This window comes from Gossypium hirsutum, chromosome D11 (genome assembly GCF_007990345.1).
Source record: "Gossypium hirsutum isolate 1008001.06 chromosome D11, Gossypium_hirsutum_v2.1, whole genome shotgun sequence".
NCBI classification, from domain to species: Eukaryota; Viridiplantae; Streptophyta; class Magnoliopsida; order Malvales; family Malvaceae; genus Gossypium; species Gossypium hirsutum.
The window spans coordinates 70,237,564-70,262,866 of NC_053447.1; the positions used below are offsets into that span (position 1 = coordinate 70,237,564).

The following is a 25,303-nucleotide window of genomic DNA, read 5'->3' on the forward strand; positions in this document are numbered from 1 at the left end:
CCTGTCTTCCATGGCAGGACAAAACATTTCAACATTAAACTCCATGTGATAAGAGAAATGGAACAAGCTCGAGAGATCAAGCTAATTCATTGCAGCTCAGAAGATCAGATCGCTGATATCTTCACAAAATCACTTGGTGCATCGAGATTTGTAAACCTAAGGAAGCAACTAGGAGTCTGCTGCATAGAAGCTGAGGAGGAGAGTTGAAGTCAACCCCCATGCAGTAGCCAAGGTGACCATGCAAGGTTGCCATGCAGGGATCGTGCTTTAACAGCAAACCGAAACTGCATTGTTTCATTTGGTTACTCAAATGAACATTTTGTGTTTTAGTTTGTTTTGAACTAAGTTGGTAACTGTATTTTGATGTAATTAGGTGCTGAATGACAAGTTTAGGTAGAAGTTTATGTTTTCAATCAAGTTTACCAAGTTACTAGGCAATTTAGTGGTGTTAGGTATGTCATTAGGTGATTACTTGTTTGTTTTACTTGTTGACTGATATATGTAATGGCTTAATGCCTTGTTGATGGGTTAATAAAAATATCAGCTCATTTTCATTCAATCTTCTTTTGTTATTCACTAGCTAGCTTCATTTTTCTGTTTTCTGCTTCCGAGTTTGTTTCTTCACCAAGGCTCGAGGCTTGCTATACAAGCAAGACATAAAACAGCCTGTTATTGCCTCTTGCACCAACAAAGCTGCTCAAAACATTGGGCTTTCGAAGATGTAATTAGCTCTACCATCTCTTCGCAGTTCCAAACATCCAAAGTTGTAAGATTTTGGAAAGATGAAGAAGCACATGATAAACTAATTACGCTGACACACTCGGAAACTTCAAGAGTTTCAAGACTTGCACAAATGTGATGGAAGGGAGAGCCTTGCCTCCATAGATGTGTCATCTTATCAACGCCTAGCAATGTCAACTTGTTAATTCTTGGCAGCAACATTGTCACGTTTCTCTCCTCAACAACATCACCTTCATAGGGAGAAAACTCTTTAAAATTGCAACCAACCATTTTAAGCTCTTGTAAATTGGAAAATCTTTGGAAGAAATGGAACGGAGCAACTTCTAAATCTTTGATGTATTCAGTGATTTGAAGAACTTTAATATGGGAAAACAAGTCAATCGCAAACTGGCCATTGGTGATCATTGCAATGTCATCAGCAGTAAGAGAAATGTGTTCCAGTTGAGGGATTATCTGAGAAGTCAACAACAAAAAATGATGATATATTTGACTAGTTTTTTAATTCCAGAGCAATAGGAAGGTCTAACACAAACACAAACACAACCCAATAAAAGAACCAATGAATTAAAAAACATGCATTAATTAATTTTGCACTTTTCAATGCTTGATTTTGTTGTTTACTATTATTAAAAGAAAAAAAATGCCATAAGATTATATTATTATGATTAAAAACATACAAATAGCTAACAAACATTGTACTAACATTTAAACTGTGGCATTACTTCAATGACAAAGGTTGATGTGTTAGGAACTTTGAATTTAAGTTTCACTGTATTCAAATTAGAACAGTTAGAGATTATCGATTAGATAGGGAAAAATATGGATTTGATGATTATTTTAGTTCTTCTACATTTTCAAATGAATAATTGGATGTATTAGTTGAGATGTACTAAATGATTTAAATACAATTTATAAATTTTGCTAAAACATTGTGACAGTTCATACCTTTTCAATAAGGAAAAGTGAATTTGGGATTTGGGATTCTTCATGCCCAAATATCTTAATCCTCCAACACCCAGCCATATCTAATTTCTTTAATGCAGACCATGTTGTTCTATGTATTCCTGGGTAGAAACATGTTAGGTATGGTAGATGCCAAAGCATAAGGAAGGACAACTGATTAAATGCAAACCAAATTTCCTGTTCGTCTGATCCTTCATCATTCTTTGAAACAATCTCCTCCAGCCCACAATTTTCAATATGAAGTCTTTCAAGTTGCTGAAGACCTTTGGCAATTGAAAATGGAAACAAAGTTTTCAAGTTCCAACAATCCCGAAGGCATACTTGTTGTAGACTTTCAAATGAAATATTTCCTGTGTGATACTTGGTCCAAACATGCTTCAACCTTGGTAGGCGAGCGAGATTCACTTCTCTTAGTTGACTGGCTACCACATCCGATTCTTCAGTATCTAACCCTTGCACTTGGAATTGAAACACTTCTTCTAGTGAAGCACAATCAACCACTATTAGTTTCTCCAATCTTTGGAAAACCCCCAAAAGAAAAGGTGGAAAGATGTTCAACAACACATCACATTTTTTAACAGTCAACTCTTTTAGCATAGAAAAGGAATTATTATGAAGTTTGCTGTGCCATATTCTCTTTGCGTTCCTCAAATGGGAGATTGTGATTTTCTCCAAGTTAGGAAAAGCAACCTGCATAATGATAGAAAGAGCTAATTATAATTAGAAATAAATTATATAAAATGTTAGCTCATCGGTGCTTAGGTGAAGGCATCGGTAAATCATATAATTAAGACAATTGGAATCATTGGTAGTCTAGCTAAGAAGAACCTAAATGAATTTAATATAAAATTATATTCAGTTGACTTTTCTGAATGTAACTACTCAAAATACACACTAATTTTTAATATTACATGTATTGCACATGATTTAATGTATTTAATTTTTATATAATACATTTTTAATTATTATAATTATTTCTTAATTCAAAATTTTGAATTTAATTATTTGACAATTCAAACATAATAAGAAAAATTTTTGAAATAAAATAATATATCCAAAATACAAGAAGGGCGCATAATGTATGACCCATAAACTCCTTCTAAGGGTAGCATTCATAATAGACTTTTTTATTAATGGGATATGTATTTTTTTTTAAAGTTACCGATTAAAGTGATAGGCTTTTTCAAATATATTTAAATATATATGCAAATATGCTAGGTAGTTTTGTTGGTTTAGAAAGGAAAAAGAAATGGAAATGGTTTTGAATAATTTCAATTTTTTTATTTAATTAGTTCTTCCACAAATTTTTTAATTTTTAATTCAATTTACTATTCAAAATTGTTCTTCAATAATTTGAAGACAAAGTTTACTACAAAATAATATTATTTCAAATATATTGTTTTAATAATAGTAGAAAATATTTAAAATTATAAAAGACACAAAACCTTTGCTTTAAGAAAATAGATAAATATCTTCTCTAATTCCTAGCTTTATTGTTGTTTCATTCTTCAAGTTGCTGTGGACCGTAGATGACATTAGAGAGGAATAAAGATATGGCTCATGAGTCATGACTAGCCATCTGACTTAAATATATAAATCAAGATTCTATAAAAGAAAAACTAACCTTGTCGGAGAAAATTACAGTATCATTATCAGCTTCGTCACCAATTATCACTTCCTCATCTTCATCTCTTGAAAATGTGCAAACAAAAGTAGTCATGTTTGAACAATCAACTATTTTAATTTCAACCAAGGATGGATATTCAAGACCTTTACTTCCCATGTAAAAGTTTGTCATATCTGGACAAGACTCCACTATAATATATCGTAGCTGAGGCAATATGCTAGTAATCTTGCTACTATCTATTATTGCTTCCTTAACCATTGTAATTGGAACCTCTTCATTAATGACTTGTTTCAAATTACCACATCTCTTGATTTCCAGTTGCTGGAGTTGCCCCAGGCTAAAGGCCATTGAGAGGTTAAAAATGTATCTTAAATTGTTGGAATCACAAACCTCCAGGAATTCAAGAGTTGTAAAATCCAACATTTCTTGAGGATTTCTACTCCATATGCCTACTAGCTCCGGAAACTCTGATAACTTCAAATGCTTTAGACCACGGTATCCAACCTAAGAAGCAACATATAAAAAAGTCCAAGTTTCATACCAACATATTTAACAAGGGCCACAATGCTATTGTGAAAATAAATTACACAAATCATAATTAAATGTGTATATATATTTCAATTAATTTTTAAATCAGTACCTGCTCTTGGTATAATTGCTCCACGGTGGCATTAAGGTCACCAGCCCAACGCCCCCTAAAATCTGTTTGTGTTAACTGCACTTTTTGCAGCTTTGGTGTTGTTAGCTCTCCTTGATTGAAGTTCTTCATTCGAGGGCACTGGCTCAAAGTAACTTGTTCCAAGGAAGGAAATCTTAATGTGTAATTCCTTGAACAAAAGCTCGTGAGCCTTTGTAAACAATGAAGCTCCAAACGTTTCAGCTCTCTGAAAACAATCTCGTATGACGTTTCATCCCCGTCGCTTGCAATTACTTCTCTCATCATTTCACATTCTCCTATCTTCAGTGTCACAAGCTGCTCCAAACATTGGGCTTTCGAAGATGTAATTAGCTCTACCATCTCTTCGCAGTTCCAAACATACAAAGTTGTAAGATTTTGGAAAGATGAAGAAGCACATGATAAACTAATTAAGCTGACACACTTGGAAACTTTAAGAGTTTCAAGATTTTCACAAATGTGATGGAAGGGAGAGCCTTGCTTCCATAGATGTGTCATCTTATCAACGCCTTGCAATGTCAACTTGTTAATTCTTGGGAGCAACATTGTCACGTTTCTCTCCTCAACAACATCACCTTCATAGGGAGAAAACTTTTTAAAATTGCAACCAACCATTTTAAGCTTTTGTAAATTGGAAAATCTTTGGAAGAAATGGGACGGAACAACTTCTGAATCTTTGATGTATTCAGTGATTTGAAGAACTTTAATATGGGAAAACAAGTCAATCGCAAACTGGCCATCGGTGATCATTGCAATGTCATCAGCAGTAAGAGAAATGTGTTCCAGTTGAGGGATTATCTGAGAAGTCAACAACAAAAAATGATGATATATTTGACTGGTTTTTGAATTGCAGGGCAATAGGAAGTTCTAACACAAACACAAACACAATCCAATAAAAGAACCAATGAATTAAAAAACATGCATTAATTAATTCTCACTTTTCAATGCTTGATTTTGTTGTTTACTATTATTAAAAGAAAAAAAATGCCATAAGATTATATTATTATGATTAAAAACATACAAATAGCTAAAAAAAATATTGTACTAACATTTAAACTGTGGCATTACTTCAATGACAAAGGTTGATGTGTTAGGAACTTTGAATTTAAGTTTCACTGTATTCAAATGAATGAAATCTCTCAAATTTATTCTTATTAGCTATCATATTGTTGATAAAAAATTGTTGTTATTCCCAAAATATTTATAATAATATTTTATTTTTATCTCTGTCCCAATTTTATTTTCGTTTTACGGTTCATGTACGGATTTATAATTGACCCTCCCAATAATATGGTCTCTAAATTAAATTCAAACATGTATTCTTCTCTTAAAAATGCAATATAATGTATTGTTACACCCGACACTCATTAGTTCGGTCCCAAACTTTTCATCCCTAAAATAAAGCTATGCTAGATTTGGACATTCATTATTTAAATGAAATTATTTGTAACGGAAGGGTGAAGAGACGTACCTTTTCAATGGGCAACAGTTGTGACACTACATTCCCAGACACCGTAGACTTCATTGGCAAAGATGTCGTCAACCTTTTTAACATAGGGCACATTATGTTGTGCATTCCTGGATAGAAACATACGAGGTTTGATAAATCCCAGAGTACAAGGAAGGATAACTGTTTAAATTCAAACAAAATTTCATGTTGATCTGATCCTTCAACATTCTTTGAAACAATCTCTTCTACCCCACAACTATCTACAATAAGGCTCTCAAGTTGCTGAAGATCTTTGGCCATTTGAAAATGGAAACAGAGTTTTCAAACCCCAACATTCTTGGACATTTACTTCTCGAAGATTTTCAAAAGAAATATTTTCATTGGGATCCTTGTTCCATACATGCTTCAACTTTGGCAAGCGAAAGAGTTCCACTTGTCTTAATTTACTGGTCACGATGCATGCTTCTTCAATATCTAACATTTGGATTTGGAGTTGGAGTTGGAACACTTCTTCTAGTGAAGCACAGTCAGTTACTATTAATTTCTCCAACCTTTGGAAAACTCCAAAGAAAATATGTGGGAAAATGTTCAACAATGAATCACAACGCTCCACTTCCAACTCTTTCAAATTAGAAAATGATTTTGAACAAAGCTACTTATACCACATCCTCTTCACATTCCTCAAATGGGAGATTGTGAGTTTCTCCAAGTTGGGAAAAACAACCTACATTATTTATGCCAATGAAAACAATTATTAGAAGAGGTAAATATTACCGAAAGAGAATTTTAAACTTATATTTTTAATTCTCATGTATTCAATTTCTTTATAATATTTAATATTTTAATAGTTCAACTAAGTCAAAGTTCAAACCTAATCGAGTGAATAGGTAATATAAAATTGAAATTTTGGATTTGAATTTTATTTGCTAGATAAATTGTAAGAAAAAAGTACAATAACTTTTGTCAAGTTTATTAACATGGTAAGAATTTAAATTTAATACTAAATAAGGTTTTAACAAATTCATAAATTTGAAAATATTATATTTATCTGTATTCTGTTATTAAACTTACTTTATTTTTAAAATCAAAGGTCCCACACAATATACTTAATTGAGTTCAAAACTTCATAACTAAATTATCGTATAATATTCGTAAATTTCATAGCTCAAAAGTCATGACTAATCGTGCGATATATGTATATATATATATAACTAGTTTGTATTCCTATGCGATAGAAGGGTCAGATTTGTATATAAAATTGATAATATTTTTTATAACATTAATTTTTATTTAAAATATTGAATGAATTTCTTCAACAATTATTAATAAATTGAAAAGTAATGTAATTTTTTTAAAAAATATTTAATTAGTTTAGAATATGTTATATTGCTATTATTTGATTTTTAAAATATTTACTATTAGCATAATACAAAAATTCATGGTTTGAATATTAATATTACTATTAATATATTATAATTTAAATAATAATATTATAAAATTCTTACAAGTTATTTATTTCATATATATTGTTAAATGAATTTATTTTCATGTCAAAATTATTATTTGATTTTTTGTAATTTTATATTGATCTTTACTCTATTTTGATCAATTAATATGATTAACTCTATTTATATTTAAAAAATAAATAAAATAAATAAAAGTAGTTTACTCAAATTGTAAATAAGTGCTTAAATTGGAGAGTCATGGTTCAAAAAACTATAATATGAACATGATTATTTATATTTTTTCTTGTAACCTCATATTGGTATAATACATATATGATAAGAAAGAGACTTGAAGAACTATAGCAACATAAAAGGAAAATTAAATATATAAATGAAGACTAATTCAATAAAATAAGCCTAACCTTGTCTGAGAAAAATGTAGCAACCTTTTCAACTTCAACATCAATTATATCTTTTTTATCTTCATCTCCTGCAAATGTAGAAATAAAAGTAGTCATGTTTGAACAATCAGCTACCTGAATTTCAACCAAGGAAGGACATTCAAGACCTTTACTTCCCACGTAAAAGCTTGTTATATTTGGACAAGACCTCACTAAAATGGATTGTAGACGAGGGAATATGCTAATGATCTTGCTACCATCTATTATTGCTTCCTCAACCATTGTAATTGGACCTTCTTCTTTGATGACTTGTTCTAAATTACTGCATCTCTTGATTTCCATTTGCCGGAGTTTCCCCAAGCCAAAAGCCATTGAGAGGTTAAAAATGTATCTCAAGTTGTTGGAATCACAAACCTCCAGAAATTCAAGAGTTGTAAAATCCAACATTTCTTGAGGATTTCTACTCCATATGTCCACCAGCTTCGGAAACTCAGACAACTTCAAACGCTTTAGACCATGGTATCCAACCTAAGGAGCAACATATAAAAAAATCAAACTTTCATACCAACATATTTAACAAGGCCATACAATGCTATTGTGAAAATAAATTGCAGAAATCATAATTAAATGTATATATATCTTTCAATTAATTTTTAAATCAATACCTGCTCTTGGTGTAATTGCTCCACGGTGGCATTAAGGTCACCAGCCCAACGTCCCCTCCAATCTGTTTGTGTTAACTGCACTTTTTGCAGCTTTGGTGTGGCTAGCCCTCCTTGATTGAAGTTCATCATTCTAGGACACTGGTTCAAAGTAAATTGTTCCAAGGAAGGAAACCTTAAGGCGTAATTACTTGAACAAAAACTCGTGAGGCTTTGTAAACAATGAAGTTCCAAACATTTCAGCGCTCTGAAAACAATCTCATGTGATGTTTCATCCCCGTCGCTTGCAACTACTTCTCTCATCCTTTCACATTCTCTTATCCTCATGGTAACAAGGCACGCCAAACTTCGGGCTTTGGAAGATGTTATCAGCTCTAACATCTCATGGCATTTGAAGACATCTAAAGTTGTAAGATTTTCAGAAAATGAAAGATCTAATCCTAAATTAATCAAATTGCCACAATTCCAAACTTCAAGACATTCGAGACTCGCACAAATTTGGCCAAGCGGGGAGTCTTGCTTCCATAGATGTCTTATGTTGTTAACCAAATTCAAGCTCAACTTCTTGACTTTTGGAATCGTGATGATCATGTCTTGATCTTCACATGCATCATTTTCGAAAGAAGCTAGCTCTTTGAAACTGCAAGAACATAGCTCAAGACTTTCCAAATTGTAAAACCTTCTAAGAAAAGAAATGAGGAAAACAACTGATACATCAGAATAGCAAGAAATCCGAAGAAATTTCATATTACAAAATAAGTCGGACTCATACTGGCCATCACTTATCATCTTAATACAATCACCAGTAAATGAAACCTCCTCCAATTGGGGGATAACCTAAGAAGCAACAAGAAAGAACAATGAGTACCGTAGAGTATTAGATTTAGAATTCATTTAAATAGAAACACATAACACAAAAGAATAGCTATAGCACATAATATAAGCCCGTAAATGAACGATGAAATCAATAGTTTGAAATGATATGTATTTGTAGTTTTAATTTCTATATTAAGAAAATGCATTTTAGACCATTTTATGAAAAATGCAATAGAATTTATATTTAGGTAAAGAGTTACAAAGAATTTGTTACTAAAATAAAAATTAGAACAGTTAGAGATTATCGATTAGATAGGGAAAAATATGGATTTGATGATTATTTTAGTTCTTTTACATTTTCAAATGAATAATTGGATGTATTAGTTGAAATGTACTAAATGATTTAAATACAATTTAAAAAATTTGCTAAAAAAGTGCGACAGTTCATACCTTTTCAATAAGGAAAAGTGAATTTGGGATTTGGGATTCTTCATGCCCAAATATCCTTATCCTCCAACACCCAACCATATTCAATTTCTTTAATGCAGACCAAGTTGTTCTATGTATTCCTGGGTAGAAACATGTTAGGTATGGTAGATGCCAAAGCATAAGGAAGGACAACTGATTAAATGCAAACCAAATTTCCTGTTCGTCTGATCCTTCATCATTCTTTGAAACAATCTCCTCCAGCCCACAACTTTCAATAAAAAGTCTTTCAAGTTGCTGAAGACCTTTGGCAATTGAAAATGGAAACAAAGTTTTCAAGTTCCAACATTCCTCAATGCGTACTTGTTGTAGACTTTCAAATGAAATATTTCCTTTGTGATACTTGGTCCAAACATGCTTCAAACTTGGGAGGCGAATGAGATTCACTTCTCTTAATTGACTTCCTACCACATGTTTCTTCAATTTCTAACCCTTGTACTTGGAATTGAAACACTTCCTCTAATGAAGCACAATCAATCACTATTAATTTCTCCAATCTTTGGAAAACCCCCAAAAGAAAAGGTGGAAAGATGTTCAACAACACATCACATTCCTTAACAGTCAACTCTTTTAACATAGAAAAGGAATTTGTATGAAGTTTGCTGTGCCATATTCTCTTTGCGTTCTTCAAATGGGTGATTTTGATTTTTTCCAAGTTAGGAAAAGCAACCTACAATCAATTATTAATGGCAGTGAATGCAATGATTAAATGATTTAAATATAACAACAGAAGAAAAGGAACGAAAAAAAGTCATTGCGTTGAGAATAGTACCTTATTGTTGAAAAAGGCTGCATCTACAGGGATTTCTTTACTCTTAGAATTGTGGATGAATCCCTTCAATTTTGGACAGCTTTCTATCTTAAGAATCTTCAAGGTTGGGAATTCAACATTATACTCATCATGGCAAAATCCGATGAGTTTTTGAAGTCTTTTCAATTTGAGGGTGTTTAATCGAGGGAAGCATATTAGATACCTATTTCTGAATGCTTCTTTGATTATATTCTCTTTTGATATTATCTCCTGTATGCACTTGCATTCACTTATTTCTAAGTATTCGAGCTGTTGAAGATATTCAATCATGGAGTCGGATAAGACGTATTTTATGTTGGTGCAATCCTTAATAATCAGTTTTGTCAAATTTGGAGTTGAACAAAACGCTTGGGGAAGCCATATTCTTTCAATGCTAATTGAGCATAGTACCAAATCCTTCAACTTTGGAAACAGTGTCTGCACATATGTACTTGTTTAGTTAGCAAATCTATTCTTATTAAGTTTGATTTTTTTTTTCAAAGGTTGTGAATGAGTGACCAAATGTTCTTTTTCTTTTATGGTATATATATAAAGATAAATTCAGCACTAATGTTTAGCCATTTTATTATTAGTTTTTCTTATTCATCAAATTTACTCCAAATCTTTAAGTTTCAGTTAGGTTGTTTTGTTTTGAAAGAAAAACTTGAACTCAACTATTAACAATTGAATAACATTTAGGTGACAGTTCACTGAGAAGTATGCATGCATTCCACTGCTCACGTGGATAAATTTTTAAAAAAATTTATGAATTTTTTTAATTTGTTAAAATTTTAATATTTTCATTTTTTTTAATATTTTTTTGAATCAGAGCTTAGAGACGTGAAATAAAGAGAGCAAAAGCTAATGAGCTTTGGTTAAAAAGAAAGTAGAAAAAAATATCACATACCTTTTGGTTAAAAAGGGTTGTTCCCTGTGGAGATATGGAAGTGGAACCTTCATTTTCAGAGCAAAAGCTAATGAGCTTTGGTAGGTCCTGGAGTGTCAAAGTCTCTAGTTGAAATTCAATTTTGTGAACATCGCCATTATCTTTAAGGATATATTGGATCATTGCACCATTCTGGATATGCAGATTCTTCAACTGTTGAAAATAATCCCCAACTTCTGATTCATGTAGCAAAATCTCCACACCTTTCACTTCATCTATATATAAATTTTCAGCTTTCTTCAATAAAACTTTGACTCCATTTTTAAGAAAGCTAATGCTTGTCTGTAGGCTAAGCTTTAGTGTTCTGGAGTATTCACGAACCCAACCCCAATCCGATACTTCTCCGATGAAAATAATGTATCTTCGCAACTTTTCAAAGGAGAAGCCTTTGGGAATAATATTGGCATTAGGGAAATGAATTTCTAAAGTAGTTAAACATGACAGAGCATTTAACTCGGCAACACTACAATTGCTTTCCTGACTGAAGTTTCCCTCTGCTCCCCATCCAACAAAACAGCCATCCACATACAGTTCTTCTAATCTAGACAATTTGCACAAGACACCAGGTGGGATTCTTTTGAGTTTGGAACAATTAGCTAAATCTAACCACTTTAGCTTAGTCAGTTGTCCTATTTCCTCCGGTAGCATTTCAATATCGGAACCGTTAAAGCAAAGAATTTCCAGATTCTTGAGCTCTCCGATAAGGGCAATGTCTCCCAACGCACATTTAACCAAGCATAATGTTCGAAGGTTTGGTAGCAAGGAAATTGATGAAGGCAAGGATGATAAATTCATGTCAGACAAAATTAGGACTCGGAGATTTTTCATTTCCTTAAAAAAGTTTTCTGGTATTTTCATCAAAGGATCCTTGATAAACATACCTAAAAAAGTAAGTTTGGGGCATTTCAACTGATCAGGAAGCTTGTTGATACTAGGACGATTCAAAAGTATTTTGTCACACTCTTTCATCGTTTCGTCATCTGGCCAATCATTCAAAACATCTTCGTCTCTTAAAACAAACACGTGGTTGGCAGCAATTGACATGGCTACATCGCATATAAGATCATGCATATCAACATGTAGATTGTTATAACCATCAAGTAACAAACAAGAAGCTTTGAGATGACTCACCACTGTCAACAGTCTGTTTCGTGTTTCTTCAACTGTGTTGACACCACGAAATAGCCCTAACCCCATTGCAAACACAACCAACCCTTCAATGATAACATTATGACCCATTAGACTGCAAAGTAAGAAAATCTGTTTATGCTCCTCACTTTGTAAACGATCATAACTCCACTCTATACTTGAATATGCAGCTGCCGATACTTCTATGAAGTTGCTCGATGCAGGGATTTAAATTGCGGTCGCGGTCGCGTTTTCGGTCGCGTCGCGTTTGTCGCGGTCGCGGACATAACGGACGCTATTGCGGTCACTGCGGGTATCGCGGTCGTGAATTTTTTTCAAATTCGCACAACTTACTATAAAACATAGTAATTATAATTATAATTATAAAAAGTCACTTTTAATGATTTTTAGAGTGTTTTCTAACACTTATGAACCTTTATTAATATGACATGAGAACACAACTTTTATAATCATTAATTATTCTTATATTTATTTACGAATTTTCTAAGAATGTTATATTAACTAATAACAAAGTAAAAAAAAGAAATATTAAACATTTATCATATTTAATAAGTTTGAAAGTTTTTATAAATAAAAGAATTGAGAATTCATACATGAGAGATGTCTTCAATATTTCTTGACAGTTTTGAAGATAGTGAAGATATAAATACGCTGCAAAAGGAAAAAAGGAATAGATAAATTAATTAATAGATTCTCATTAATTATTCCTATTTCCTACCACTTATTCTCATCTCATTCTACTTTCATATATAATTTAACATGCTTCGATTTTTCATTATCTTTTCATAAAATATACTTCATTCATTTATCTAAAGATATATATTATTTTAAATGTTTTAATATCATCAAAATTAAGAACAATAACAAAGGATTTCTTTAAAAAAACATACCTTACAAATAATGATAGTGGCACGATTTAGTTTTCACCAATTAGTGGAATGACGAGGAAGATCAAATCCTTCACCTTCACTTGGGAGCGTTCTTGACTTGATTCTCTTGGCCTTTGTCCAAAAATATATCCAAAAAAAGCAACATTTTCACCTTGGTTTTCATTCAATTGATATGGAGGATATATTTGAGGAGGAGGATACATGAAAGGTGGAGGAGGATACATTTGAGGCTGGTATGGCACACCATAATTAGGAAATGGTGGATAATAACCATATGGTTGTGGATAACCATGTGAAGGTTGTTCTGGTGGATAAAAACCTTGAGTGCTAGTAGATGAATCACTCTACCCAAGGTTACTAGAACTCGATCTCCTACCACTACCAGATGAAGAGCCTATAGAAGTATGCTTCTTGCCTTTTCCCTTTGATGGAGCTCTAGGTTCACTTCTATCTCTCCTAGGTTCAGGAAACATATTTCCATCAAACTCTGATCTGTCACGAAAATGTCCACCAGTGGTACCACCCCCATATTCTCCTCCATACTGACTAGAAGACCTAATTTCACCTCTATCACCACTATATCTGTCATCCTCATCAATTGGACTTAAACCACCACCATCGGGTCCATCGCCACTCTGACTTGGAGTTGAACTAGAACTTGAATGAGACAAAATTTGTTGTTGCGATTGATCAACATCCATTTCATCATCAGAGGTATCCACAGGCAACACACCGGCATTTCACCATCTAACAATGGATTCTCTTTCTCATGAAGCCATTCTGATAGTGGATCAACATCTTCAAAGATATAATCAAGGCTGATAGGATTAAAACTAGCATTTATATCATCAGTGCTCATTCTTTGTTGATGCCTCATCTTAAGCCTCATATTATAATAGGTAAACACTAGTTTTTCAAGTTTTTTATACTTTAACCTATTTCTTGCCTTGGTGTGAATATAACTAAATGTGCTCCAATTTCGTTCGCAATTTGATGCTGAAGTTGTTTGACTAAGCACTTTAATTGCTAATTTTTGTAATTCGGGAACACATGTGCCATATATCATCCACCACTCAGCTGCATAATATTATTTAAATTTCAAAATAACTTTAAAATGTACAATATAATTAAATAATATAAATTAAATTAAATAATTTAATTAACTGTTTACCCGGATTCATTTGCTTCCAAGCTCTTTGTGCTTGTGGAGTACCGAATGTCTCATGTTTATCTCTAAATAATAACAACTGCATAAATAAAAGATAGAGTAAAAATAAAAATAAAATTCTATTTCAAATTATTTAACTAAGTTACAAATAATAGTAGTTGAATCTAACCTGATTAACCATTCTGACTTGAGTATCCATAGAAGGTTCTAATCTTTCAATTACTGATCGTGTACCTTCTAATGTTTCTATTAATACATTCTCAGAATGCTCCACCCCAAATTGAAATTGAGGGTTGAGAAAATAACCTAAGTATAATTTATAAGAATATCATCAAATAATAATAATAATCTAAAGCTTAAAATAATAAAATATAAAAATAGTTCTTAATTATATGAAATATTTTATCTTACCAGCTGAATGCAAGTCGGAATGCATAAAATTCCATCTATTGTCAATAATCTTTTCATACTCTGTGAAATATCGACAATTTTGTTGAATTGCTCGTTTAGCCCTATCAACAGCCTCATAAATAAAGCCCATCGTTGGTTTTTCATCGCTATCCACAAGTCTCAATACTCTTACTAAGGGCTCATAAACTTTTACGAGGTCATTGGCTTTTTTCCAAAAATCTTTTCCCAAAACAATTTTTTTGGCTTCATAAGCAGGCCCTGACTTTTGCTTTCCCCATTTTGATTCTTTAAATTCCTATATATTCATAAGAAAAAATTTAAAATAATATAATTTAAATTATTTGGAACTAATAAAATCACTAAAGGTTACTATATTTAAGTAATTATATTAACTAATTATAAAATACTGACCTTTGAATTAAACATTTCTCTCAAACCTTGCTTTTGTCTTGTTATCTCTTCAAGTTGAATGAAATGAGTTGCAAATCGAGTAAGAGCGGGTCGAAGTATTTGTTTCCCTTGTGTATACTTCTTCATCAAATCAACAGTCCAAATGTGATTGTATATAAAGCAAGTCACTTTCTTTGCCTCATCTAACACTTTTGCTACACTGGGCTTTTTCCCAATATCTTCAAGGCATAAATCTAAACAGTGAGCTGCACATGAGGTCCAATATAGATGTTGTCTTTTCAACATTAACTTTTTTCCAGCAGCTTTCATTGCTGCCTCATTATCAGTCACTATTTGGACAATGTAATTTTCTCCAATTTCTTCTACAACTGAATCTAACAAACGGTAGTAGAATTCAGCATCTCTACTACGGACACTTGAGACATCTACCGATTTCCAAAAAATGGTTCCTTTACTGCAATAAACAAGGAAATTAATGATGTGCATTTGATTCAAACTGTTGGTCCAACCATCACACATTAGAGTTGCACCCAATTCTTTCCAATGAGTCTTTAGTACATTTACCCAATCATGAACTCGTTGATACTCTGACTCCAAATACACATCTGAAACCTCATAAGGTGTTGGGAGCTTTACACCTTGTCCAACTTCTGTTGCCACTTGAATTAAGTTATACAACCATGGAGAGCTTGCTAATTGAAAAGGAAGTCTTTCATATATTATAAATTTAGATACCGCTTCACCTATCTTCCTTCGAAAACTCTTTAAAAAAGAGTCATTGACCTTTGGTTGCTTTGAACTTTTGCTTCTAACCAATTCAGGTATAGCTCCCCTTAAGGTAAACTCAGACTCACCTGGAATAGATTTACTTGTTCTTTCTCGATTATGTTCTCTAGCTGATCCATGAGAAGATCGCCCTTCTTCATAAATGTTATCCCAACCACCAGTACTTCGTCTGAATTCTTCCCTTCTATGCCACTCGTGTTGTGATTGGATACTTTCTCGAGTTTCTTGCCTTATAGCAGAAACCTCATCAATGAATCCCTCATGCTCATCCTCCTCTTCTGTTAATTGAGATAAGAATTCATCTTTTCTCCTCTTTTTGTCTATTTTCTTTATGTTGCTTTCTTTTAGTACATTCATCATACTTTCTCTAATGACACCTGTTAATAAAATAAAATAATTCACACTTTATATTATTATCAATTATATATAATCTTTATTGATAAATTTACAATAACATTTAATAATAATAATAAAGTATCACATACCAGTAACATTAGGGCATGGTGCAACATTGCCGGTTTTATGAGCAATGTGCTCTTTAAATCGTGTTATTCCTCCTTTCACAACTTTACCACAAAGTTTACATACGATACTTCCTCTCGCATTTGGCACTAGAGTTCCAAAGTGCCAACCTATATCATTACTTGGTGCACCCTCCAATCCTTTAGTCGGGAACTCTTCACGTGGTGGCATGCTTTATTTTTATTTATATATAAGAAACATAAAATTATATTTAGAAATATAAGCAACTCATTACTTATATTATCAACAATATAATACAAAAAAAAGTAAACATCATTAACATGGAAAATTTAAATTTATTGCATAATTCATACATAATAATAAATAATAAATTATGAAAGTTATGAAATTTTAAAATAATAATAAATAATAACTAATTATCATTATAAATTATAATTACAATATTAATTAAAAAATAACATATAAAGTAAAATTATAAACCTGATAAGATTGAAGCTTTCATATTAAAAAATATAATAATATGATTGTTATCAATGCAATTTTCATTTTCTATAAAATCTCTCCAAACTCTAATAAATCAACCCAAATATACTTTGCTTCAACAAGTTAAAAGAGGATGGGAGTGAGAGGTGGAATTCACTCTTTTCCACTTTAAATACTTACTAGTTTATAGAAATAGCATGTGAAAACATTTACGTAATATATTTATAAAAAAATTGCTATGAAAATTAAGGGCATGAAATGATAAAGTTAAGATGATTTTAATGTTGGATTTCAAATGTCATTATTTACATTTATATGCATGTATTTTTTTTCTAAATTTATCAAATATAAAAATATATAAATACCTCAAAATAATATTTGTTGTTTTATAAAATGAATGGATAATAATTTTCTAATTGAGTTTGGTCTCGGTTATTAGGTTACATCAACTCAATCAACTCCTTAATTTATAGTATAGATGATTTTTTATGGTTGCATTAGCATAGTATATAATTACACAAGAAAATTATTAAAACTCCATATGTGTACGTAAAAATTTAATTTCATAAATTATTAATATGTTAAAATTTATATCAATAAAAATTAAACAAATAGAATATAAATATTTATATTATACTTAATTGTCGATAAGTTAATGTCAAGAGTCAACTAAACACTAACTTGATTGGAAATTAATTAAAAAAACATAACCTTTTTACAAAGTAGCAAATATTAAAATATAAAAGTATTTTTACATTTTATACAAAATACAAAAAAAAATCAATTTAAATCCAAAATACATATAGAAAAATACAAACAATAATCATATTTAAAAACTTTCAAATCCTCAATTTTATCATTCAAATTAAATCTCATTTTTTATATTAATTTTAATAAATATAGTAAGGATATCATTCTCATTAAATAATATATACTGGTTTTATTTTAAAAATGATTATATACATATATATGTTTAACAGTTATAATGAATTCTAATTTCAAGTCTTACAGCCTATTAATTTTACAGCCTATTAATTTTAGTCAAAGTGCCAAATTTACACCCATTAAACAGTGACCTGTCATGAAAATATTGGAAGCCTAAACGGTGCCTTGGTTTTGGCTAGGAGTAAATACATTAAAAATGAAAAAAATAAAGAAAAAGGGAAATCAAACGTCAGAAATATCAGAAACAGAAAGAAAAACTGAAGAAGAGTCAAGAGGGAAATCAAACGCCAGTTTCCACTTTCCAGCTTCCAAGATCTCTCTTCTCTTGCTCGTTTTCATCTTCGTTGCTGGATTGATTTTATTTTTCTCGATCTTACAACGGTTAGTAAGGGATTGATTCACTTTGTGATCTAAAGTCTAAATTCTATCATCCTCTCAAAAAAACTCTGAATCTACTGCAAAAATAAGCAAGAATCAACAAGACGAAGTTTTAGGTACTTACTTGAAGATTATCAGTCTCTGAATCTGAATGTGAAGTGATCAGTTTACTTTGTTTGCCGTTTGGGTTTCAGTTTAGCGACCGAAATATGAGAAAGGAGTTTTGAATTTTGATTGCTTATTTGCTTGCTGTTTATTTGGTTTCAGTTTTTGTTTGCTTTCTTTTTACTTTTTTTTGATTGAAAACACTGATTTTGCAGGGGAATATATTCCCTTTTGTTTTATTAAGTTTCACTGTTTCTGCTGATTTTTATTTAGAGGAGGGAGATGGATTTTTTTTAATTCACTATAACGGGATATAACGGGAATAGCGTCCCGTTATTGCCGCGACCGGCCGTTATCCGTTAAGTTGCGGCCGCGACCCACCGTTATCGGTGTGACTCCGCTTCACACCGTTATTTTCAGCCGTTGCGGTTTCGGACGGCGCCGCTACCGCTATATAACAGCCGCTATAGCGCTTTCGGTCCGCTATTTAAATCCCTGGCTCGATGACGGTCGGTTTAGTTGTCTCAAAGCATCCTCCCATACAAATGGAGGTTCATTTCTCAAAGACGTTGCAAGTGTTCTTATGGCTATTGGTAGACCACCACATTTTTTAGCTACCTCAGTTGCTATAGGTAACAAGTCAGAACTTTCAACACCGTCCCCTGCAATCTTCTTGAAGAACTCCCAAGCTTCTTCATGTTCTAAAACCCCGATTGAATACCTCAATTTAGCATCCATATCCTTGGACAAAACATTAAGATCTCTGGACGTCAGCAACATGGTGCATCCCTGATGCTCATCTCCGAAAGGAATCCCCACTTCCATCAGGTCTAACTTTGCCCAAATGTCATCTAAAACAACAAAAATCTTCTTCTCTTTCTTCAACCTTTGGCACAACCGACTTGCTCTTCCACTCATACTCTGCTTCTTAAATGTCAGTCCCAACGTATCTGCAATTTGGTCTTGAATTTTCTTGATGTCAGGAGTATGAGTCACAACAGCCATAACCACCGAGTCGAATAGCTTATCTTCTTTGACTTGTCTAATAACTTCTTTGACAAGCGTGGTCTTGCCGACACCGGGCATTCCGTAGACCCCTATAATGTTGAGATTAGGATCTTTCACCGCCTCCATGATCTTGTTAAACACCGATTTTCTTGAATCAAAGTCATCAAAATCTTTGGGAGGCACAACCACTACGGGCTGCGGGACATCCTGATATGATACTTTGTCAGGCCCGAATGGCCGGAGGAGTTCATCAACGGCACCGGCATCTTCTTCTGCTTTTTTGCTAAGCTGATAGCGAGCCTTGAAATTAGGGCACAAGCCGATGAAACACTTGTTCTTTGCTTCGTCTTCAAGACCCTTCACTTCCTTCAACTCTAAATCGATCATTTTGTCGGCTTTCGCCAGCCAACTGTTGACTTCGGGGTATATATTCTCGTCGTTCTTTCGAGCAGCATCAACATCTAGCAGCACTCTGTCTCTTTTGTCTTTCAACGTCTCGACTTTCTTCTCGAAACCCGAAACGATTCTTCTATAGCGGCAAACATAGCTGAAATTACGTCTAATTTTTTGGAAGACGTATCCCACAACTCCGGCAACGAGGTTGCTAGCGGTGCCCGTAATGACTTCCATGTTTTTCTGGGGAAAGGTAGATTCAAAAGTCAAGCAAAAAGTGTAAGTGATAGAATAGAAGAGGGGAACAGATTCAAATAATAATAAGGGAACTGTTGTTACGAACACCAAGCTAATGCGAAGCAGAAGATGATGAGACGGGAGCAAAAGACAAAGAGTGAAGTATTGGAAAGGGTTTATTTTGTGGACTGAAGGTAGCTAAGATGGGAAAATAGAGGAGGAAACAGTTGTGGGTTTTGGGTAGGCAGTAGCTAAGATATAAGTAATGGAGATGAGGAATCTGCAATATTCAAGCACAACAACCGATGACTTTCACATGGGAAGTTAAAATAAGACATCAATTTCCATGACTATCATCAATTTACCCTTCAGTTTTCCCAAAGTCATTTTACACCCGCTTCTCATAGTTATCTTTTTCTTTTTCTTCTCACAAAATCATCTTGCTTAAGTGATTTATTACAGATTGATTGTGTCTTGGTTAAAGCTTGTTTGTGAGATATAGTATTTAGATTGATTTCTACTCTGTTGTAGCCATCTTTTTTTTATGCCATTTGAATTCTTTTTATTTTACATTTTGGTTAAAAGTGAAATAAAATTTTTATTTGTACTGTAGTGGTAAGAGAAAATTAATACCACTTGCCATTCTCTTTTAAAGTTTCAAATAGTGTTATCCTATTGGTATATTTTATTATTAAAAAGATAGTAGTGGGAACTTAATTAAAAGGACAAGAAGAGAAAATGAAGAACGTTGGAGAGAAGTATTTCATTTTCTCTCATTCCAAACTTATCTCCGGTGAGCTTGACAACTAGTTTGTATTTATCGGAGTGACTTTTCCGAAGCTTTAAAATACCGTTATATGTTGCATTTAAGCAATTGTTACATATATTTAAATCATATCTCAAATAATAAATTTTTTAATTATCAAGTCAACATATGAACTCAATTGTTACATATATTTTAGATAAAATACACAAATAAAAAAGAAATTTTCGTAGTTGCTACCTTTTAAATCAAGCAAAGATTAGCAAAAACTTCATATATTTGTTTTAAATTTAATTATGATCAGCTTCTCATGTGTTTTAGTATAAAAGAAATAGTAAAATACAATTATATCAATAAATTTAATATTATGTTATTAAAATATTAATAGTAGAAAAAGGTATATATGGTGGTGTAAGTATCACGGGGCTAAAATTTAAATTTAGTAAACCACACAATCTTAAACAATTTCTTCACTTTAAATCCGTTTAAGTCAGCTTAAGCCTCAAAATAGAGAATTTTCCTAGAAATTCTTTAAGACATCGAAAAAATATAACGAAAGCAACTTGAAACGAAAAGAGCAACAATTGAACTGCAAATCCACAAGAAAGTAATGCACACAATATGCTTAAAATAAATACTCAATATACTCTTTAACTCAGAAAGAATGAAGTGATCACAAAAGAAGGGGGAGACCTCTATTTGTAGTTGAGTTTCCCCATATCCAATGATATATTAAATTACATTAATTATTAAGATTAGTTTTCATCTACAATAAAAGAGTCTTAAGAGATTTAAAATTTATATATGTTTATCCTTTAAGATTTACAATAATTATCTTGATAAAATACAATTTACTGAAGTGTTTCTATTCAATCATGATTCAAGTAGATGAGTCTTGAGTCTCTTCCAAGCGATGGGTCAATCCTAACGAGCCAAATAATCCCAAGAAAACAAGAAGGGTCCGAAATATGCGCATAAGTTATAGGTTCCTTTGCATGGCCCGTGACATGAGTATATCCCTCTCATTTAATTAATGAGTTTTTTATAACAAATATATTTAAAAAATTATTTAGAAAATTATATCGTATTTTCTATTATTTAACTATTTTATTAATAAATTGATCCTACAATTATATCTCAATTATCATATTATTGATTAAAAATTTTGATGATAAATAATATTTAAATGATTAATTCAAAAGAGAATTTAGTAATAAAATTATATTTAAAATATATCAATATTTTAAAACTAAAGGAAAAAGCATTCACACTCAAAAAGGAAAAGAAAAGAAAATGATGTTTGTTGGAGAGAAGTATTTCATTTCCTCTCGTTCCATTCTTATCTTCTATTAAATTTCAAACAGTCTTATATTTTATAAAAAAGATATTTTCTTAACTGTAGTTGGAAAGTAATTACAAGGTAATTTTTTTATATATAGCATTTAGAATTACTCATAGTTACTCTTAATATATAAATAGGAGGATAATTCGTTTTAGCGCACTCGAATTAATATCCTTCTGCATTTGCAATAATGTCCATGCCAATCGAATTATGACCCAATCCTCTGTTAACTAATTAACTACTAACTATTATATAACTTTTTAATATAATATACAAATAAAATAACAGTATTCTTAGTTTATAAATAATTGAAGCAAATTTCAAAGTTTGTTGGTTGATATTTGATAATAACGGGAAACAAGGTTTGCAGAGTTTTCATGTTTGGTGGGCGCTTTAATTCTATTTTATTAGTCACATTTATCTTATGTTTTTATACTAATAGCCCCGCTTTTTTCATTTCATTTTTAAAAAAATTTATTATTACTTATCACTAATAACAAAATCATGACTTATTTGGTAAAAATAGCCTACTTAATAATTCCTTTTGAGTAGGATTGATGATTCTGTTTGAAATCAAACAAAATTTAATTTTTATATTACGTACCAAATGAAATGAAAAAATATATATAGATTAATTCCATGTTGATTACCAAGAAAAAAAGACATTGAAACCTATCTAAAATTTATAAAGAAACACCATTCACTAAATCTTCTGTTTTTCTCCCTAATATTTCCAACCATGACAAGGACTATATATAAAATAATGTATTAGGCAGGGGTGTATCTAGTGCGCTGACAGGGGCGCAACCCCTTAAAATGGAAAATTTTTCATTTAAGTCTTTTAAAATTTTTAAAAATTTAAATTAGTAAAGATAAAATTACACTTTAAACCCCTTAAAAATAGTAAAATTTTTATTTTATCTTTTGAAAATTGAATTTTTACTATCAACAAACTTACAATTTAATTTCGATCCCGGAAAAATTTTTCTGCCTTCCTCCCTTATATTATGTAAGTGCTTTTAAAAATGTACTACATAAAATAATGTAGCATGACAAGGAAATTTGTAATGCTTTGGCTTCAATTCATGATATTACCTAACTGGAAAACTCTTTTTAGCATCCATATGCTTCGTCAGAACATTACGATCTCTGGATGTCAGCAGTATGGTGCATACCTGATCCTCATCTCCTAAAGGAATTCCCACTTCCATCAGGTCTAATCTAGTCCAAATATCATCTAAAACAACAAGAGTCTTTTTCTCTTTCTTCAACCTCTGGCACAACCGACTTGCTCTTCCATTCATACTCGGCTCCTTAAATGTCAATCCCAACGTATCTGCAATTTGGTCTTGAATATTTTTTATGTCAGGAGTAGGAGTCACAACAGCCATAACCACAGAGTCGAATAACTTATCTTCTTTGACTTGTCTGACAACTTCTTTCACAAGAGTCGTCTTGCCGACACCAGGCATTCCGTACACCCCTATAATGTTGAGATTAGGATCTTTCACCGCCTCCATGATCTTGATAAACTCCAGCTTTCTTGAATTAAAATCCTCAAAGTCTTTTGTTGGTACAACCAGTATGGGCTGCGGGACATCCCGGTATGATACTTTGTCAAATCTACCTCGCTGGAGGAGTTCATCAACGGAGCTGGCGCCGTCTTCTGTTTTCTTCCTAAGCTGATAGCGAGCCTTGACATTAGGACACAAGCCTATGAAACACTTGTTCTTTGCATCGTCTTCAAGACCCTTCACTAAGCTCACCTCTAAATTGATCATGTTGTCGACTTTCAACAGCCAACGGTTACCGTTGGGGTATATAGTCTCGCCGTTCTTTTCAGCAGCATCAATGTCAAGCAGTATCCTATCTCTTTTGTCTTTCAACATCTCAACTTTCTTCTCGAAATCGAAGACTATTGTTCTATGGTGGCAAACAGAGCTGAAATTACGTTTGATTTTTTGGAACAGGTATCCGAGAACACCGGTAACAAGGTTGCTAGCACTGCCCATAGTAATCTCCATTGAAAAGAGGGCGTTCAAAAGTACTCAAGCAAAGCGTAAGTGATAGAATAACAGAGAAGAAACAGATTCAAATAAGAAGGAAACAAGGATGATGAGATGAGATCAGGCTTTAGACAGATTCCCAGCTCTCAAAAAAAAAAAAGCAATGGAGGTATGAAATTGTGAAGAAAATGGAAACAGTAGTCACAAACTCCAAGCAAGCTTGAAGATTGCCGTGTGGATTGTATAATAAGAAAGCAAAGATTGAAGTACCGGAAAGGGTTGATTTTGTCGATCAGGAAAAAAAAGGGAGTAAACGTAGCTAAGATAAGAAAGTAGAGGAGAAAAGCGATGTGGGTTTTGGGTAGGCAGTAGAGGAATGTGTAAATATCCTAAAATTTGATAATGGAGAGATGAGACAAAAATTGATGAGGAAACTCCATTATTTTGTCAACCACAAGTCACCCATGACTTTGATTTATTTAGCATGGTTGCGACGTACAACTTTTAAAATGAAAATGAGAACCAAAATTATCTTAATTAATAGATAAAATAAATGGTTTTAAATTTTAAATTTTGTATTTATTTTATTTTATTGAAATAAAATCAACCATACTTAATTTTTCTTTTCTTTTTCCCTAAGCCTTAGATTGTATGTTGTTGGTTTTATTTTAATAAGGCAAGATAAATTATGCTATAGGTCAATCTAAAATAATATTGTTTTTATTTTAGTCACTCTAATTTTTTTATCAATTTAGTCACTCTAATTAATATAATTACTCCACTCGGTCACTACCGTTAAAAATTTTGTTAATCCACTAATGGATTATTGATGTGGCATTTTTTACTTTTGACTAAAGTTAGGGACCTATCTATAATTAGTCCAATTTTTTTTGTTTATTTGCAACATAAGAACCTTCAATCTTTGCCATTGTCCAACACTCACCATAAAAACTACCAATCATCATGACCGCCAAAATCCATTGCAACAAAGTATAACAATGCCTTAACAGAAACTGGAACACTTTCTCTTATTTAGTAGCAAATTTTGTTTTTCTTTTTAACAAAGTTCGGTTTTTATACCCAAAATATAAATTAGATATAATATTTTATCGTTAAATTTTATTTCATTTTGTTCATAATGCTATAATTACTTAGTATTATAAGATTCAATAAAACCCAAAACTTGAAAATGATATCATGATTTGAATTAGTTTTGAAAATTTGATGATTGATTTCCAATTTTATAGGCATTTTTTAGAAATTACAGCTCCAAAAATGAAGGGTACTGCATTGGCACTGATTTAGATCAATTCTCTAAATTATTGTTCAAATTTAAAATTAG

The 25,303-nt window shown here is 32.0% G+C and overlaps 3 protein-coding genes across 3 annotated transcripts; all 3 read right to left on the minus strand.

The window, feature by feature from the left end:
* Positions 1–669: 669 nt before the first annotated feature.
* LOC107925790 (uncharacterized) lies at positions 670–10,348 on the minus strand. The gene is made up of 12 exons (XM_016856511.2): positions 10,040–10,348; positions 9,622–9,937; positions 9,232–9,512; positions 7,969–8,802; positions 7,325–7,831; positions 6,120–6,181; positions 5,785–6,008; positions 5,479–5,585; positions 3,972–4,805; positions 3,329–3,835; positions 1,687–2,394; positions 670–1,194 (listed from the first exon to the last, which is right to left on the minus strand). Exons 1-12 carry the CDS (start codon positions 10,346–10,348, stop codon positions 670–672), a joined length of 5,214 nt encoding a protein of 1,737 aa, XP_016712000.2.
* A 2,781-nt stretch (positions 10,349–13,129) lies between these two features.
* On the minus strand, positions 13,130–14,806 carry LOC121223525 (uncharacterized). The gene is made up of 4 exons (XM_041105131.1): positions 14,622–14,806; positions 14,380–14,516; positions 14,214–14,289; positions 13,130–14,119 (listed from the first exon to the last, which is right to left on the minus strand). Exons 1-4 carry the CDS (start codon positions 14,749–14,751, stop codon positions 13,647–13,649), a joined length of 816 nt encoding a protein of 271 aa, XP_040961065.1. The 5' UTR covers positions 14,752–14,806; the 3' UTR covers positions 13,130–13,646.
* On the minus strand, positions 14,762–16,175 carry LOC121223300 (uncharacterized). Its single transcript, XM_041104465.1, has 3 exons — positions 15,033–16,175; positions 14,815–14,916; positions 14,762–14,767 (listed from the first exon to the last, which is right to left on the minus strand). The coding sequence occupies exons 1-3, from the start codon at positions 16,173–16,175 to the stop codon at positions 14,762–14,764; spliced, it is 1,251 nt and encodes a 416-aa protein (XP_040960399.1).
* Between the last annotated feature and the right edge of the window lie 9,128 nt (positions 16,176–25,303).

What these genes read in the sequence shown, in the direction of transcription:
- LOC107925790 (XM_016856511.2), bottom strand. Translation starts at nt 10,348, where the DNA reads ATGATTGAATATCTTCAACAGCTCGAATACTTAGAAATAAGTGAATGC. An exon ending in AACTGTTGCCCATTGAAAAG is followed by an intron (nt 4,806 to 5,478) that starts GTACGTCTCTTC and finishes TTGACTTCTCAG; the next exon opens with ATAATCCCTCAACTGGAACA. An exon ending in CACTTTTCCTTATTGAAAAG is followed by an intron (nt 1,195 to 1,686) that starts GTATGAACTGTC and finishes TTGACTTCTCAG; the next exon opens with ATAATCCCTCAACTGGAACA.
- LOC121223525 (XM_041105131.1), bottom strand. Translation starts at nt 14,751, where the DNA reads ATGGGCTTTATTTATGAGGCTGTTGATAGGGCTAAACGAGCAATTCAA. An exon ending in TTCCGACTTGCATTCAGCTG is followed by an intron (nt 14,517 to 14,621) that starts GTAAGATAAAAT and finishes AATTATACTTAG; the next exon opens with GTTATTTTCTCAACCCTCAA. An exon ending in TTGGAAGCAAATGAATCCGG is followed by an intron (nt 14,120 to 14,213) that starts GTAAACAGTTAA and finishes AATATTATGCAG; the next exon opens with CTGAGTGGTGGATGATATAT.
- LOC121223300 (XM_041104465.1), bottom strand. Translation starts at nt 16,175, where the DNA reads ATGAATGTACTAAAAGAAAGCAACATAAAGAAAATAGACAAAAAGAGG. An exon ending in GAGAAATGTTTAATTCAAAG is followed by an intron (nt 14,917 to 15,032) that starts GTCAGTATTTTA and finishes ATGAATATATAG; the next exon opens with GAATTTAAAGAATCAAAATG.